Source organism: Musca autumnalis, unplaced genomic scaffold, assembly GCF_047663935.1.
Source record: "Musca autumnalis isolate F117 unplaced genomic scaffold, ASM4766393v1 scaffold_1, whole genome shotgun sequence".
NCBI lineage: Eukaryota > Metazoa > Arthropoda > Insecta > Diptera > Muscidae > Musca > Musca autumnalis.
Window position 1 is genome coordinate 253,924,267 of NW_027411644.1, and position 19,843 is coordinate 253,944,109.

A 19,843-nucleotide genomic window follows, 5' to 3' on the forward strand; every position below is an offset into this window, starting at 1 on the left:
TTCCGACTGTAGGAGTGCCGCGGCGTGAGTCCTTCACCACATAATTTCGTCTTTGTCGAGGGTAGAGGTACGGTGGACGCGTGGATGCATGTGCAGAACAGTCTGAGCGGGTCAAATGCCAAATATGTCTTAGGCATATTTGTTGACTTTAAGGGTTCTTTTGACTTCCTTTCGTGGGATAGCGTGCTCGCTAAGCTGTCTGAAATCAGGTGTCGGAAGTTTGTTCTCTGGTCGAGTTATTTCAGTGGATGTAGGACTTGTGTCGTGGGAGCCAATTAGACGGTCTGGACGGATGTAGAGCGAGGCTGCCCTCAGGGCTCTATCTGTGGTCCATTTATTTGGAACCTCATGATGGATTCTCTGCTGCGGGAGTTAGGGACCACTTTCAAGATCTGTGCGTATGCAGATGATCTCCTCATCATGATCAAAGGTGAGACTCGTGTCGAACTGGAACGTCGTGCTGAGGAGGCCATGGGCATCGTGGGGGTCTGGAGTGACCGAGTGGGTGTTGAGGTGTCTAAGGAGAAGACTGAGCTAATGCTGCTGAAAGGCAGATTAGCGCACAGTCGACCTCCCCACGTTCGATTTGGTGAGCACGGCATACGGTATGTCAAGCAGGTCAAGTACCTTGGAATAACGATGGCCGAGAGAAAGAATTTCCTGTCGCACTTTGATCGTTTGAAGGACAAGTTAACTGTGGTTTGAACAGGCGTTCCGTGCGCACCATATATGGTGGACTCTTTGTTGCCTGTGCAACATATGGTGTTCCGCAGCAGAATCTATTGTTGGGCGTAGAAAGCTCTTGTCGTGTCAACGAGTGGTCATGTTAGCATGTCAGCCAGTGTGTCGCACTGTGTCCACGGACGCAATGCAGGTGCTACTTGGCGCCCTGCCCTTTGACCTGGAAGCGAGATGTAGGACTGTTCTGTACATGCTGAAGCGTGGCTTGCGTGCAGCTGTTAGGTGGACGGACAGTGACAAAGGGAGGGTGCCGTACGAATTTATTCGTGACGCTACGTTCGTACTGGACCGCCCGGACTTCAGCTTTAGCATGAGTCTGGGATTCTTACTGACGGGGCATGGCTCTCTAAATGCATTTTTATATACATGAGGCCTGTCCGGGACACATTTATGTGGGTGAGGGGTGACTGAAGACTGGCGGCATATACTGACGGAATGCCGGTACTATGATGACATTAGAGATTTAGTCAATATGGGTAACACGTATGGAGGGGCGGGTGGGATTTCAGTAGGGCACTTGGAGACAGGCGGACTTTTAGTTGTTTAAGTAGGTTTGCACGTGAAGTGTTTGTTAGGAGAAGGACTAGACTTAGTGGAGGTAATTCCTCCTGTGGAGTTGCACTTCAACCGGGTGCCTGACCCAAAGAAAGGTAGGAGTTTAGATAGGCTCCGCTCCTAACCTAGGAGGCGACCACGTCCAAATACGTGCTTTTTGTGCGGGGGCGTTGGTAGACGCATTGTATTCACCCGGTGTTAAGAGCACTGTGGGGTAGGCCGCATGGCAGGTACCCACATTAAACACCACGTCGTATGTAGGGCCAAAGATACTTTCCTTTCCAATTTTGACATTAAGATCGCCTAGAATAGAGGTCATATGTTTCTTCTGAGGACTCGTAAAATATATCTTTGGCCTGTTCGTCCTTGACTTCAGTGGAAGCACGAACGCAAATAAAGCTAATATTGAAAATTAAGCTTTTATCCGCTTTGTAGCAAGTCATTCATTCGCATTCATCCACCGAAAGTTGATGCCCAAAATAGCGGTATACAGTGTCACATTTTACGACCGTTCGACTATAGTCTTTTCTTACTTGTTATACATTATTTTTTCAAATGAATGTTCTCATTTTGCGAACGATAGGAAGAGTAGTGTACTCCGTCACACGATAACTTCCTCTACATCTAGTCCTTGGCACTCACTTTTATACATTATCTGATTTCCTATACCTAATCTTTATGCATGCTCATATTTTAACTTTATATTAGACAGATGTTCTTTCGTTTTTATATAGAACACAATACAAATGACACTCCTAATTTTTGTTTTTTTTTTCTATGGCAATCTTTCCTTCGTATCGTTTTTGTTTGTCAAATAAAAATTGCCTGCAAAATGGCCAACACCCACAAAAGATTTATGGATTCTTTGTGGCATAGTTTAAGTGCATTTTGGTTCACAGAAATGTAAGATTTCAAAATGTAAACCTTGAAAAGTATGTCTTCTATTTCAAAAACATTTCTTTTTTCTTTTGGTTTGGCTTCCAGGAGATGAGACAAAGTTTTGTTGAACAGCAAAACGATTTCATAGATTTGTATTTGTTGTATTTCTAAACAGTGGGACATGTATCAAAAACAAAATTTTCTATAAAGGGCAAATCTATGTCTGTTTATGTTAATTCCCAATTTCACGGTTTTTCACCCACTGTGCCCCAATAAGGTCATTCGATATGATAGATTATATTCTTAAGGATTCTTCAAAAAAAAACTTTTAACTTGAAATATTTCAAATATATTGAAATTCCATAATAAAGTTTTGTAAAGAAAGCAAAAAAAATGCTTTCACAAACTTTCTTAAACAAAGATTCTGGCGGGCCACGTCAAATATTTGCGGTATGGATTTGGTGAAAAATATTATAAAGTGTTTGTTGTAAGAACAACCGTCATAAATATGATTCATTTTAATTATTTTTTTGGTGTTGGCTAAGGATTGAAAATTTTTATTTGGAAGAAAATGTCGCACACCCATCAAATTGTTCGACCGTTTTCACAGTTTGTTAAATTGGTCATAAAATACATTGTATATTGGCATACGAGAGCTGCACTATAATTATCTGGCCTAACAATGAAAACGCGAATATATACCATCAAAAATAGTTTTATTGTTTTTAATAGAGTTGGACAATCTAGTTCCCGGTGCCGACCGATCTCTCTAGTTCCTTTTCCCAAAAGGAACTAGTTCCTTAATATAATTCCGAGACCCATGTAGTTCAATGAATCTTTCCTTTTCGTTGTTATTTTTGTTTCCTTCGTTTCACATTGTTCAGAGACCGAAATCGTTTAGTGGATTAATTGACATAAAAATAAATAAATTGCAGTGATGTAACATGCATGTGATTTACATTTATTTAACAATACGGCAGCAGCTGAATAATGAACGAAACGAACGAGAATTTTGGTTTGTGTGTGGAATTAAAGTAAGGAGAATGAAAGGAACTATACGAACTAAAGGAACTATATGGATGCAAGAGCTGGATATAGTTCTAATAGTTCTTTGTCCGGAATAGTTCTATGGAACTAGTTCGTTCCGGAACTGCACAACTTTAGTTTTTATACCCTCTACCATAGTATGGAGGGTATATTGAGTTTGTTTTTTGTTTGCAACACATAGAACTAAACATTTGCGACCCTATAATGTATATATGTATACACATTATAGGGTCGCAAATGATTAGTTCGATTTCACTATGCAACACTGAAAATGCAAACAACTTCTAGTATGCATTTTTTGAAAGTACATACTTAGACTACAAAAACCCTAGTAAGGTTTTGTCCTGTCAGATCCAGTTCGGATTTTATGGCCTCATCTAAACCGGGCTAAATCTACACTTTTTTGAATTTATCAGGCCTTTATCTCAGAAACGAATAGGAATTTGGCGTTGCTGTCTTTAGCAGTATTGTAGCCCTAAACTAGAAGAAGTTATCTTTTGAAAAAACCACATAAAAAAATTCCATCTAGGGCATCAAAATCTATAAAGTATAGAAAATTTTATATAATTGCTGAAATTCTGGTCAGTATCGGCTAAACTATTGGGAGTTGAACCAAGTAACCTTTGCAAAAATCTTCCAAATAAAGTTCTCAACAATTCTTTAGAACATTCTGAAACACTAAAATGCTTACTTCATATTGTTTCAGCGGTATTTTGCATCATATCTTTTACAACACGTATTTCAAACACTGTTCACACCAACAGTTTATTCTCGCATTTCGGATTTCACAACATTATTAACATTTTTATTAAATCGTCGTTGAAAAATGTACTGAAACAACGGCATAGAGACATTTTACAACAATGACTTGTTCTGAAGAGTTCTGTATTACATTCCAGGGAATATTTTTCCTAAAGAAAATATTCAGACAAAATTAACCGTTTTGGAGATACGGTGCGAAATGTATAAAAATCGTGGAATTTTCGCATATATTTTGAAATTTGAGGCAATAAATGTAGTTTTTCAAGTTCATTATTTCTCCAAATATTTTATTCTTGTCCTTATCTACAAATTTGCTTCAGAGGTCAGAAGAATATTCGCATTGGTTTCAGAGGTATAGCCTCGAATTTCTTTAGAAACTCAATATTTAACCATGTTTAGATGGGGCCATAAAATCCGAGCTGGATCTGACACAACAAAACCCAACTAGGGTTTCTTGTCGTTTGGGTCTGTACTTTCAAAAAATCCGCAGTTCGAATTGTTTGCACAATATCACCTTAAAAATGTTGCACAGTGTTTGTTGCATAGTCCCCATATAAATGTACCACCAGATTTTCGGCAATTTGAGGATTTCAGCTACAATTTTAAACCGACCTAGCTGTAATTTGACATTTGAGGTTCTCAGTGGTCACGAACTTCTCCACCAACAATCGAACTAGCTCCCATATAACGGTGCCTCCCGATTTTCGGTATTTTGAGATTTTTAGCTACAATTTTTAAAAGAACTAGCTGTAATTTGTAATTTAGGGTTCTCTGTGGTCACGAAACTTCTCCACAAAAATCGAACTAGCTTTAATTTGACATTTGTAGTTTTCAGTGGTCACGCAACTTCTTCACTTAAAATCGTCACATAGCTCGAGGTTTTGGTACAGCTCCCATATAACGGTACCTCCCGATTTTCGGTAATTTGACTTTTGAGGTTCCCTGCATTTATAAAACTTTTCCACCAAAAATTGTAAAGATAGGTGCACACTTTGATACAGCCCCATAGGTGGTATGTTTCAACTGACTGAATATATTTTTAAGATTAGATAATTTAGGCATTTGGGGTATCCGTGGTCTATAAATTGTTCCACATAAAATTGTGAAAGGAAACTTATATTCCATTTAAATTAAAACTTTTTTTATGGGTGTGGTCAAGGCGAATTTAATAAGGCGGTGATCCAAAAGGCGTATTCGGGCGAATTCAGGCCATAGTCTTCATTTGCTGTCAAATTTTTTTTGCGCGAAATATCCCCAAAATGTAGAAGAAAACGGTAAAATATTCTTCGCGAAGATTAAATAAAGATGTTTTACACAGATATTCTTTACACAAGCGAAATATTTGTTATTTATTTTTGATTGAAAATATGTTTTGACAGCAAATGAAGACATCAGTAGTGCGATTCTCTAACACATTTTTTGAGTTACCGACAAAAATCGATCAAATTAAAACGCAAAAGTATGAATGAAAAGTTCAAATAAGAGTTTACAACACTCTTGCTATCGGTAGAAATTTACGACTGCTTTTTATTCGTCGCTAACTTACCGAAAAACATCGGTAATTACCGAAATTATAAGCATTTTAATTTTACCTGCAATTGTCGGTAACTCAAAAAATGAGTTAAAGAATCGCACTACAGTTGGTATTATTGTATCACCTTCTTTCTTGCACCATGGGTGGGGGTATAAAAAGTTCGGCCCTGCCAAACTTGATGAATTTTCACTTGTTTTATTATTATACCCTCAGCATTTATGCTACTTACTTACTTAGCTGGCCCATTACAGAACATTTGTTCCATAGACCGAACTAAGAAAAGATATCCAATTCTCTCCGTTTAGTGCTTCGCTTTTTGGAATACCGCGCCTTGTCATCTCTTTATCCAATTGTTTGCACCATCAATTCGTTGGCCTGCCAATTCTGCGTGCACCGCTATGTGGCTCGAATTTATACGCCTTTTTAGCGGGCTCAGCGTTATTTTTTTTTTTTTTTTTTTTTTTTTTTTGACGAGTTGTGGCTTTGTTTTTAAAGTGCTTACTTAAATCAAAGTAGCATCTGTTGGCCAATACAATTCTTCTTTTTATTTCACAACTTATGTCGTTTGTTGTGTTTACGGCGGTGCCGAGGTATACGAAGTCTGATCGTCCCATGAAGTCTATATCATCAGCATAAGCAAGTAACATGTGGCTATTGGTGTAGATTGTGTCACTTCTTTTGACGTTTGCCTGTCGTATAACCTTTTCTAGCAGGATGTTGAAAAGATCACACGAAAGGCTGTATTCTTGCCTGAAACCTCTTTTGGTACAAAACTCTTCGGAGAGGTTCTTTCCTATTTTAACTGAAGATCTTGTGTCAGTTAGAGTCATTTTACAAAGTCGAATGAGCTTTGAGCGGGGATACCAAATTCAGACATTGCTTGGAATACCATTGAACGTAGCGGGATGTCGAAGACTGCTTTATAATCGACAAAAAGGTGGTATGTGTCGATCTGCATCTCTTGGGTCTTCTCCAGGATTTGCCGCAGGGTAAATATCTGGTCAATGGAGGACTTGCCAGGTCTAAAGCCGCATTGGTATGGTCCAATTATTTCGTTGACCATGGGCTTTAGTCGTTCGCATTTATGCTAACGAGGGTATGTACACTTTCATACGGGCAAAACGTGCCTCATCGAAATAATGGTTTTAGACCCCAAGTATGTTTGGACCAAATGTGTTTTAGACAATTTGGAGTTGATTTAGCCATGTCCGTCCGTCTGTCCGGCTGGCTGGAGCGCACGATAACTCTCGAACGGATCAACCGATTCGGTCCAAAATTTGGCTTTCGTAATATTTTGTCCAAACATAGTTTAAGTACGAAGATGGGTTATATCGGTCCACTCCTTCCGGTACCTCCCCCACAAAAGTTCGAAAATGTTCGGAAAATTTGTGCGCTAGATAACTTTTGAATGGAGTAACGGTTTTGGTCCATACTTTGCATATCGTGAAATTCCTACCAGACTTAGATGAGATTCAAATACGGACTCAATTGGCCCACTCCTTCGGGTACCTCCCACACAAAATTTCGGAAAAGTTCAGTTTAGGATCTGCTCTCGAATCGCTTTGATTTTTATTGTAGCAACATGTATTCACTGCCCCCCATATGACGGTGCAAGTTTCATCAGGAGCAAGTCCATACTTCCTGAGAAAATAGCCTTAAATTTGCAAAAACCCCCACGACTCAAACTCTCGAACGGACCTACCGATTCGGTCCAAAATGTGACCTTCGTAATATTTTGTGCAAACTTAGTTTATGTTCGAAGATAAGCCATATTGGTCCACTCCTTCAGATACCTCCCCCAAAAAGGTCAAAAATGTTCGGAAAAATTGTGCGCACGATAACTCTGGATGGGAGTGACCGATTTGGTCCATACTTTACACATCCTAATATATTTACCATATTTAGATCAGGTTCGAATATGGACTGTATTTCTTTTGTTCATTCCTTCGGGAATCTCCCACACAAAATTTTGTATAAATTCACTTTAAGACCTGCTCTGGAATCACTTTGATTTTTTGAAGCATTTTGCATGCTCTGCCTCAATTACGATAGTAAAAGTTTTTTCAGGGGCAAGTCCATACTTCTTGAGAAAACAGCCCGAAAAGAGTAAAAACCCCTATGGCACCATATGTAGTGGCTGTAGAGCTCGAACCGAATACTGTTCTCGTCCACACTTTGGATATCGTAATATTTCTTCGAATGTTAGATGAAATTCGAAGGTACTGCTTCCGGTACCTCACCCACAAAAATTCAAAAATATTCACTAAAATGATAAACGCAATATCTCACAAACGTAGCAACCGATTTGGTACTAATTTTCGATCTCGAGATATTTTGTTATAGCTTAGTTTATGTTCATATTTGGGCCCTACCGGTCCAATCGTTGGGGTACCACCCACACAAATGTTCAACATATTTGTGTGGTTAAATATCTGTTCGAGGATCCTTTCGACATTTTTACCGAAGGTTTTCCTAGTGGCCCGATATTATGCTTTTCGTAGGCTAGTATGGTACAAAAGCCCTATCTATCGATATTCCCCGCAAATTTTTGACTTTTAATCCAATCCAAAAAAAGGACGTATTTTTATGCTTCGTGGACTACGAAAAAGCGTTTGACACAGTCCAACATGACAAAATTATTGAGATTCTTAAAGCTATAAGAATTGATGGAAAGGAAATAAGATGTATACAAAACTTATATTGGCATCAGGTTGCAAACATAAATGTTGATCAAGAAACGACAGATAACGTTCCCATAGCAAAAGGAGTACGACAAGGCTGCATTTTATCACCACTATTAATTAACATCTACGCAGAAAGGATATTTAGAGAGTCGATCAATAACGAAAGAATAGGTGTCAAAATTAGCGGAGAAATAATTAACAACATACGTTATGCCGACGACACAACACTTTTATCTAACAGTATGTCTGGCCTACAAAAATTAACGGACAAGCTTACTCAATGCAGTGAAACATACGGCTTGAAGATAAACACACTAAAAACCAAATACATGGTAGTTAGTAGGAAAAACTCCCACCAAAACACATCGCTGACCATACATAATTCGGAAATTGAGCGTGTAAAGAAATTTAAATACCTTGGGGTACTATTAAATGAAGAGTCGAAACACATCAATAGAAATAAAATGCCGCATTGAACAGGCCAGAAATGCTTTCTTCATATATAATAAAGACCTCACAAGTCATGACATAGGTCTTCCAACAAAAATACGTTTTATTAAATGTTACGTATGGTCCGTGTTGCTGTACGCAGTTGAAACATGGACAATAAAATCTGTAGACGAGATGAAACTGGAGGCCTTTGAGATTTGGCTATATCGAAGAATACTGAAGATTCCTTGGACTGATCGTATCTCAAACGAAGATATACTAAGAAGGATGAACATTGACAGACAGCTACTAAAGACTATCAGAAAAAGAAAAATAGCATACCTCGGCCACATAATGAGAAACAACAAATATAAAATTCCACAAACGGTTCTCAAGGGAACAATTGAAGGAAAGCGTACCAGAGGAAGGCGAGAAATTACATGGCTACGAAACATACAAGACTGGACAAATTTATCTGATGAACGAAATTTACTAAATGCTGCAAAAAATAGGCAACTCAACAATGTAGAATAAATTTTATAATTATACATGTGCTAAATAAGAACATATTGTACTTAATTTAAAAACAAAAAATGTATGATCGCTGGTATCCGAATACGGATTTGCAAATAAAGAAGAAGAAGAATCCAATCCATACTTCTGTCCGTTCATACGCCCATACATTTTTTTGGAAAAAAACATTTCAATCCACACATGCTGAGGGTATATCTCTGTGTGCAAGGCCGACTGATACTTTTTTACTTGTTTTTTTTTTATTCTTTTAATTACTTTTGTAATTTTAAAAGTGTTATGTTGTCTGGCCTGGGAATCAAACTCGGGACATTAAGAGTGAAAAGCGAACATGTTAACACCACCGTCTCATATAAATATCAGATTGATAAATGTCTTTTATTAGTTCAACGTTGTACATGCCTTAAATCAATTTAAACAATCGAAAGTGTCTCAATAGGCGACAGAAAGTGTCTTTGGTTTTTGATGGTTGAGTTATTCCAGCACAATCTGAGAAGTGTCTTTGGAAGGAATCTAATTTGTATTCATTCATATTTGTTATGGATTTTTATTCCTTATGTTGTGGTGAGTGCTTTGATGAGCACAATGGATTAGTTCTGTTTGTCTTTGTTGTCAGGTAAAGCAGCAAAACTCGACCATGTGTTGTGCTCATCAATACTCGTACGTGACATTTATACCAAAGGCCGAGAGGCCCTACTTAGTTATACCGAGAGGCCCTACTTAGTTTGAATGTACTTATACAAAATTGCCGCGATGTACAAAAAGATGTATATATATGTTTTTTGTCGACTACGAGAAGGCATTCGATACGGTCAACCATGACAAATTGATGGAAATTTTGATTTCAATTGGGTTAGAGGATAGCGATATAAAATGCATCATTAACCTATACTGGCAACAGACAGCAAACATTCAAGTAGATGGTGAACTCACTGGAAATGTTCCAATTTCGAAAGGTGTAAGGCAGGGTTCCATACTATCGCCTCTTCTGTTTAATTTATACTCCCAAAAAATATTTGAGGAGTCAATATGTGCGAAAAACATCGGAATAAGAATAAACAACACAATTATAAACAATATACGTTATGCCGACGACACCACCCTAATTGCAAGCAGCCTCGCAGGACTACAAAAACTAATAGATGTTTTTGAACACGCCAGTACGTCATATTCCTTAAAAATTAATATAAAAAAGACAAAGTTAATGATTATAAGTAGAAGAGGCGTCGAATCCAACATTCCTTTAAGCATTAATGGTACTCAAATAAAAAGAGTCTCAACATTCAAATATCTCGGAGTTCAAATTAATGAAAACTGGGATCCATCAAAGGAAATAAAATGTCGAATTGAAATGGCAAGAAACTCTTTTTATAAATTTAGAAAAATATTAACGAGCCATGACATAACTCTGGAAACAAAAAAAACGATTTGTAAAATGCTACATATGGTCAGTACTGTTATACTCGGCAGAAACATGGACACTAAAAGCAGCAGACGAGAGAAGACTGCACTCGTTTGAGATTTGGATATACCGACGGATCTTAAAGATATCCTGGACAAATAACATCTCAAATAATAAAGTACTGAGGCGAATACCGTAAATCAAATTATCAGAACTATAAAGACGAGAAAAACTGCTTATTTGGGACACATTATGCGAAATAGAAAATATAATCTCCTCCAAGCTATTATAAGAACCAAAACTGAAGGTCGCAGACCAAGAGGAAGACGAGAAATAACATGGATGAAAAACATTCAGGAATGGACAGGACACCAAGATGAAATAAGCCTTTTAAGCGCCGCACGATGGGGCCAATAGCAGGTTTTCGAGGCAAAAAGTCAATTTTTGAAGTGAACAATTTGAAAAAAATAATAACGGATTTCGATCCGTTACTCTGATCCAACACTCTGAATCACTAAAAATAAAAAAATAAATCAATCTGGTAACATCACATAGCGACATACTGATCTGGCAATGATGACATATTTTCTTATGCATCATTTTCCGACATTCATTATAAATAAGTAGTGAAAGCATTTTAGGCGCCAAAAAGAACATTTCAACATTTTTATATTTTTTAAACATGGAAAGCTCTTCAATGGGTATGTAAAATAAGATAGTGTTAACAAATAATAAAAATGTTATGTGTGGTAAATGTATTTTTGAGTTAAGATGTTATTTCTTTTTTGGAGTATTTTGCTTTGTTATCCATGTGTTCTCTGGAGTATAAATTTTTAGATCTAGGTAGATCTAGGATATTATATATATGTGGTGAAAGGTATTAATGTGTACTATCATTTTGTGAAAAAATTAGCTGCGCCTATCTGCGCCTTTTCATGAAAATCTGATTTCAGATGTCGTAATACTTAAAAATATGGACATTTTTATGTTTTGCTTGGCGAATAATCAGAAACCCATTAATGTTACCAATTGGATTTCGGAAAAATTTAATAGATGTATATAATAATAATAATATATAATTTTAAAGATATCGCAAACTTTGGCTTTTTTTATTAACTTATAACAAACCACAGACAAAACCATGAAATTTGAACATATGTATATAGGGGAGCTATTTCTATATCTGAACCGATTCCAATATAACTTGACAAACTTATTTGTAGTCCGAATTCAGTAACATTTTCCAAATTTTATTGTAATTTGATGGAATTTGCATGCTTGGTCAATAATTTTCCTGAAATCGGGCGAACATTTATATGGGAGCTATATCCAATTCTGAACCGATTTCAATATAACTTTGCAAACTTATTTGTAGTCCTAATTCCGTGGTATTTTCCAAATCGCATAAAAATTGGGCAGAATTTGCGTGTTTGGTCCATCAATTGCTTGAAATCGGGGGAACATATATACGGCAGCTATATGTATATATGAACCGATATGAACCAAATTTGGCATATTAGTTTCTAAGCCCATTATAAACATCTGTACAAAATTTGGAAGGTCTAGCATGCCCCAGTGATTTGTTGCCTCGAAAACCTGTCATTGGCCCCATCGTGCGCCGCAAGAAACAGAGATCTAGCTATAATTGAATGAAATGTTTTAACTTTATGATATGTAACTAAATAACTCTATAATAATTAACATTGTATGATCGCTAATAATATCTAATGTACAAATCTAAATTATGATAGTTCCTACCATAGGTATTGTTAATGATTTGTACAATATTGCGGAATTTCGGAGTTTTTTTTTTTTTTTTCTTATATTTGGAGCAAAATATGGTATTTTTGGATTTGTATTTACAACACGCAGAAAAATATATGTTAGAAATATGTTGGGGTCCAAACAAATATTTGTTTTGGACTGATGGCAAACAAATATATGTTTGGGTCCAAACCTAATTTGTTTGTGTCCAAACAAACATATGTTTGCAACATATTGTAACATATCACAATTTTATATGTTTGGGTACCAACATTTTTTTTATGTTAGAACATATTTTTTATAGGTGGAGAGGATTTTTGTCAAAGAGAGTAACAGCAGGTCCCTCGCAGCTGCGGAATGCTCTTTTATAATAAAGAGCTGTGTGCATGGTGTAATAGGGGACACAGAAGTTTTGTGATGTGTATGCGTAAAACACGTGTGTTTCGTGCTTTGTTGTTGTTAACCAACGTAGCAAGCGAAGATGAAAAGAAAAAATGGTATTAATTATGTTGGTCCTTTTTCATCAGTGTTTTAGAGAACATCGTTGAGTAAAGACAGTAAAGTGAGTGAATAATTCAGTATTTTGTCTTTTCTTAAAGAAATTGTGCTTTTTAGTAAATTAAATGTCCAATACATTTTATAATTGAATCAATATAAATATTTATTGGACAAGGAAGAAATCGCATTTAATAGTGGTAATTACATCAATACATTTTTCATATACGTATATAGATGTACCTATTTATTACATTATATAATCATTTGATTCCAGATGCCGATTTCCCGCTGATGATTTCAACTTTGAAGAAAATGTGTTTTATTTCACAACTAAGGAGAAGCGTTGAAGATGTTTCTATATAATTTTTTCTTTTTAAAAGAGCGACTTTTTATAAGTTTTTTCATTCAGTTTTTCTTTTATTAAAGTGTGTTATGTATTTCCTTGGAATTTTGAATGTGCGTGTATTTGTTGCTTTGCTCTTTTTCTATGCCCTTCAATAAAAAACACCACCATTTATAAATGTGTTTACATGTTAGAAATAGCCAGTGAGCGCTTGCTGAGAGCAAGTAAGCATACATTTCAATGTGTTTCACATTGACATTTACGCTCCCTTACTCTAAGAAAGCGCCCACTGGTGCATGTGTTTGTTTTTTTTTGTGACTTTTGGGTTTGTATTTGTTTGCATCCAAACATATAATTTGTTTGCACCCAAGCATATATTTGTTTGCAGGACCCAAACATATGTTATGTTTGGGACTGCTTGCAAACAAATATATGTTTGATGCAAAATATGTGACATATGTTAGAGAGGCCATTTTTTTCTGTGTGAATGCTTGAACAAAACAAATCAAATGTTGGAACAAAAATATGCATCTTGTTGCAACAAAAGCGAAAAAATATTTTTTCTCTGCGTTCTCCACTTGCAACTCAAACATTGTAATCTTAAATCGAATGTTGTAATCTTGAATCGTTTACAACGTCATTGCCAAGGCCAAACAAGACAAGATTTAGACATTCAGCATTAATAGGAAATATATTTGTTTAGAATGAAAGTGAAGAGAATACAACAATAAAAATACGGCATTTGAAATATTCCGAAAATGATAACCTTTGAAATGAACTTTCATATGAATGAAAAAAAAAAGAAAACAAAAAACATTCTAATGAAACAATTTATTAAAAAATAATTTCACAGCGATTTAGTAGTGAAATTAAAGTGGACGGTAAATGACAAGAAGACGTGAACGACGTAGTGATTGTAAGGGAAATGAAAACGTGCTTTAAAATATTCGCATTATGGGCGGCAATTTGCTTAACATGGGTGATGCTGGTACAAGCCGCCAATGGAGGTGGTGATGAATTCAATACACCATTTGCCAAACAGGTAATGCGTCTCTCCAAATCGGCCGAAATGCGTAATTATATGAAACCGGGGGTGCAAGCTTGTGATGACTTCTATACCTATGCCTGTGGTAATTGGGCCCACATCAATCCCGCAAATGCTGAAGTGAAAACAAATATTTTCAATATTCTATCAAAGGCCTACAATCGCAAGCTGTTGACGTTATTGGGTCAAAGTAAGGAATCGAATGACACGGAAACGGAACGCAAAGTGAAATATTTCTATGAGTCTTGTCTGCAACGGGACTCAATACGCAGACAATATCGTGAAAATTTAATGAGCATAATGGAAGAGTTTGGTGGTATGCCGGCGCTAAAAGGTGCCGCTTGGCATGAACCCTCCTTCAACTGGTTGGAAGTTATTGCCCAGATCCTGAGGAAATATGGCAAGCGTATAATTCTGAATGCTGACATTAATGCAGATTTAAATAACAACGAAGTCAATCGTTTGTATATCGGACAAATCGATGATATGGTACCGGGTAGTTCCAAAGAGTACTACGGCCGCTTGGCCATGGCTTGGCAAATGGATTTACAAAAGGTTTTGGGCCTAACACCAACAGTGGCCTTAATCACTGCCAGGGAAATGGCTGATTTTGCACAAAAGCTGGCCATGGGTATGGCTGATCCTTTGGAAGGACTAGGGATGGAAGATAAGACCCGTTTAAGGCTTCTGGATACAATGAACGAAAATTATGGACCAGTTCTGAATTTCACTCTCTATGTCAATACCTGGTTGGGTTACGACTACAAATTGCCCGTCTATGAATATGTTGAGAATTATTTGCGTAACTTGAGGTTGGTAATTTTGGAAACACCCACCACCACTGTGGCCAATTATATAATGTGGCAGTTGATACAAGATTTTCGCCTGGATGTGGAAAGCAGTGATGAAAAGCAGCAAAAGAAGTGCATAGAAGCCACAAGGAAATATTTCCCCAAATATTTGGATAACCTAATCTATCAAGATTTGGTTAAAACTAATCCTCACGTAATTGAAGAGGTCACAGATATATGGCAACATTTAAAAGCTTCCTTCCAGGATATACTCAACGGCACAAATACCCAATGGATGCAGGAGACCACCAAAGACAAAGCCCTGGAAAAACTTTCTGCCATGTCGTTTGAAATAAATGCCTATGCGGATGTAGATTTTACCAAAGAACTGGGACCATTGGTCATTTCCACCAGCCATTATTTTGAAAATGTCATAAGCATTCTAAAACTCAAGGGTGAAAATTATCGCCTTAAAATAGAAGAACCACCACGCCTGGAGGAATATGAACTGCTGTCGTTTACACCAGCCTATGCGGCAGAGTATAATAAGGTCTTACTGCCAGTGGCCTTCTTGCAGCCACGTTTCCTTTGGGATGATGTATATCCAAAAGCTTTAAAATATGGCACCGTTGGTTTCACCATTGCTCACGAAATGGCTCATGGCTTCGATGACACCATACGCAAGTATGATGCCAAAGGTAATCTCAATAATTGGTGGGATCGTAATGCCAGCATAACGTTTGAAGTGCGCAAGGAATGTTTGCGTCAACAATACGGCAGTCATAAATTTGCTGGACGTTTCTTACCCAAGGCCCAGGCTCAGGGTGAAAATATAGCCGATAATGTGGGCCTACGCATTGCCTATCAAGCCTATGATCATTGGCTAGAACAAAATCCCCAAACCCTAGAACATCTACCACACATGGATACCATCACAGCCCGACAGTTATTCTTCATCAGCACAGCTCAGTTGTGGTGCACCGATGTCAATCGCCGTTGGCGTCAAGTTATTACCACCACAGATGTCCATCCGCCCGAAGAGGTTAGAGTACGAGCCATGTTGGCTAATTTTGAAGAATTTGCTGAAACATTTTCATGTAAAATTGGCACCCAAATGCATCCTCAACGGAAGTGTATAATGTACTGAGTGGAGGATGGAGGAAGATCAAATAAAAACAACAAAAATCTAGGAAGTTTAATTTATACAAGGTTCCGACGGCAAAAGGAGATAGTGAATTATTTTTATTTCTATTGAATGGTGATAATGGTCTTTTGTTGTTGCTATTGTTAAAAAATTATATATTTTATTTATAAAAATAATTTTGTACTGATAATAGTTTTTAATTATATGTATGTACGTCATAGAAAAATTGAACAAAACAATGCTGAATAAATTATGTTCCTACACTTCCCCATGAATGGAAGTGAAGCTGTCTTGTGTGTTTATTTTATGAACTATTGAATGGTGGGATGACAATGAAATGTCTTAATTCCAAACTATTACCTAAGCACTTAAAATCGGGAGGTACCGTTATATGGGGCTATAAAAAGAACATGGAAATATGTATGTCGACAATTTTAGGTGGAAAAGTTTCGTGACTTAACTGACAAATTACAGATAGTTCGGTTAGAAATTGTAGCTTAAATCCGTTCTATTGGGGCTATACCAAAACATGAACCTATGTTGTCAATGTTTGGTGAAAAAGTTTTGTGACCACTGTGAACCTCAAATGTCAAATTACAGATAGGTTTAGGTGCGGTGTAGCAACAATGCTTCAATCCGTGAAGCGGTGGTTCTCAGGCATACAAACCATAGTAGAAGTGAAAATAGAGAGAAATAAAAACGCAAATGTTATAGTAAATTGTAAATGTAAACAAGTAAAAAAGTATCAGTCGACATTGCCGACAGAGATATACCCTCAGCCTGTGTGGATTGAAATACCTTTTTTCCAAAAAAAACTTACGTATTTAGGGGGGTTTTCAAAACAATTTGGATAGGATTAAAGTGCAAAAATTAGCGGGGATATCGATAGATAGGGCTTTTTATACCCTACACAACAGAGGAAGAAGCCTATTTGGAGACGGTCTGGTAATATTCAAGGGTCGGATGGGCAAAAAACTTATTTTGAGGCCAACGTTTTAATTCAAAGCGAATACCTCTCTTCTGTAAGAGGTATATCGAAAGCAAAACCTGGCAAGGAAAGTAGAAAATATCACCTTTACAACGTTGTGAAGTAGGTTGTCGTAGGTGGTCAAACAACAGAGATATCGCAATAGTCGGTAATGCATCCCTTTCTCCATTTTTTGTGTAATCACACTACAGATCGGAGTTTTGATCGGATCCCCACGAAATTATGGGGGTTGATGTGGGTCTTACAGAAATTTCGGAAAAGTTCAGTTTAGGGCCATTTCTCGAATCGCTTTGATTTTTGTTGTAACAACTTGTATTCACTGCCTCCCATACGATGGTACAAGTTTCATCAGGGGCAAGTCCATACTTCCTGAGAAAATAGCCTGAAAGTTGCAAAAACCCCTATGACACCGTATGTAGTGGTTGGAACGCAAGATAACTCCTGAACGGATCAACCGATTTGAGCCAAAATTTGGCCTTCCTAATATTTTACCCAAACATAGTTTAAGTTCGAATATAAGCCATATCGGTCCACACCTTCAGGTACCTCCCCCACAAAAATTCAAAAATGTTTGGGAAAATTGTTCGCACGCAACTCCTGAATGGAGTGACCGATTTGGGCCATACTTTACACATCCTAATATATCTACTAGATATAGATAATGTTCGAATATGGACTATATTTGCCCACTCCTTCAGGTACCTATCACACAAAATTTCGGATAAGTTCACTTTAAGACATGCTCTCGAATCGTTTAGATTTTTGTTGTAACAACTGCTATTCGTTGCCCCTCATACGACGGTACAAGTTTCATCAGGGGCAAGTCCATACTTCTTGAGAAAACAGCCCGACATATGTAGTGGCTGGAGCTCACGATAACTCTCGAACTGCTCAACCGATTTGGTCAAAAATTCGGCTTTCGTCATATTTTGTCATAGTTTCAGTTCGAAGATAGGCAATATCTGTCCACAACTTCCGTTACTTCCCCGAATATTTAAAAATGTATCTTCAATGATATGCACGATATCTCTTGAACAAATTTGATCCACATTCGATCTGAGCGTAGATGAAAGTTTCAATTCACGTAGGCTGAGGGTATATCTCGGTCGGCAAAGCCGACTGATACTTTTTTACTTGTTCATCAAGAAAATCCTATATCTCCCCAACAATACCCCAAATTATATGGTGTATCTAGAAACTTGTTTAAAGCCCCTATTTTCTCATACACTAAAAATGCATTTGTGTTGCATCAATAATGTTCTAAAACTCGATGACAATCGACTACCTCGGATTTTGGCAGCGAATATACTGGAGTTAAACACGTCAATATTGTGTCAAAATTTGAATTTTTATCCTGTTGGAACGGAGTTATTGATGCACTAAACATCAAAGAAAAGGAAGATTTCGAACTGTCTGCTAGAAGTTCCCAGTTCTACGACTTATACCCACAATTAGAATATAGTATGATTCCAGAACTTACTTCTAATCTTGCTGCACGTACAACAAGTTTAATTTTTAAAGCTAGAGGCGGTCTACTTGACCTGAACTCAAGGTCATTCACAAATCCAAATTGTGGAATTTGCTCAATTTGAAACACGAATGAGCCTGAAAATACTTTTCATTTCATTGGAACATGCCCAATTTTTAAGGAATTCAGGAAAATCCATTTTAACAGAACTACTCTAAATGAAATTGAAATTTTACGTATATGAAATGGCACGAACTTTTCTGTTCTATACTTAAATTTAAAATGCTGTATTAAATATAGAAAATTAATACTAAATGAATTAAACTTTTAATATAATTTATAAAACTTAGTATTTATAATAGGCAAACAGCATTAATGCTATGCCAAAAATATATGTTAAATAAATTATATTCATTTGTACATAATTCAATTGTACATAATTGTTAAATTATTAATCTATTAATAAATAATAATTAGGTGGTGAGACTGACGACCCGCCGTCGAAAAATCATTCACTAGTATAATGTTGCCCTTGGAGTATTCTTTGAGACTTTCTTTGGGCATAGGTCTATAAAATGTATGGTTATACTTGTTGGCCTCAACCCAGTTTTACTTATTTTTCTACATTGATGCCAACACAGCTCCCACGTAAATTAATTTTAATGGTCGACATTATGGGATACCTCCAAAATCACTTAATTTTAAAGAATTTCAGTCATGCTACATATATAGAACATATTAACAGTTTGCGAATTCTGAAAGGGTGAAACTAGGATTCATCGGTTGTGAAACATTTTTGGTTTTTACCATATACTTTATATGTACACCTTATTTATACGGAACCGAAGTACCTCGGTGTGATGTTCAACCATCGGCTATGATGGATGGATTGTCATTTATTTCGGTAAGAACTTCATAAGCAAAGGCTTATGACTACATGTAATACATTGGCTGCATAGGACAGTTGTATGTCCTATCATAACCTACAGCTATCTTGTATGGTGGCATGTCATATGTAATACTTCAAATCTGCCCATACTGTGTACCGAGTTGCATCAATTGTCAGGGCAATTGAAAAGGTACAGTGTGTCGTGCACCATCCCGAACGTTGTTGAACCAAAACTATTCTGGTTTGTCGTCACAGCAGACGCTCCTCAGCTGCAATAGGACCACATTCACACGATAGTTGTTATGGCATCTGCGACTGTATCTGTGCGAATGCTATTTAAACCTATCTT

At 36.9% G+C, this 19,843-nt stretch overlaps 2 protein-coding genes across 6 annotated transcripts in view; both read left to right on the forward strand.

Annotated features, from left to right (window-relative positions):
- LOC141389381 (uncharacterized) overlaps positions 1–19,843 on the forward strand; it is a 540,923-nt gene that overhangs the window by 452,955 nt on the left and 68,125 nt on the right. The gene's annotated exons all lie outside the window — the stretch shown is intronic.
- On the forward strand, positions 14,034–16,435 carry LOC141391199 (neprilysin-1-like). Its single transcript, XM_073964110.1, has one exon. It carries the CDS (start codon positions 14,095–14,097, stop codon positions 16,150–16,152), a length of 2,058 nt encoding a protein of 685 aa, XP_073820211.1. The 5' UTR covers positions 14,034–14,094; the 3' UTR covers positions 16,153–16,435.

What these genes read in the sequence shown, in the direction of transcription:
- LOC141391199 (XM_073964110.1), top strand. Translation starts at nt 14,095, where the DNA reads ATGAAAACGTGCTTTAAAATATTCGCATTATGGGCGGCAATTTGCTTA.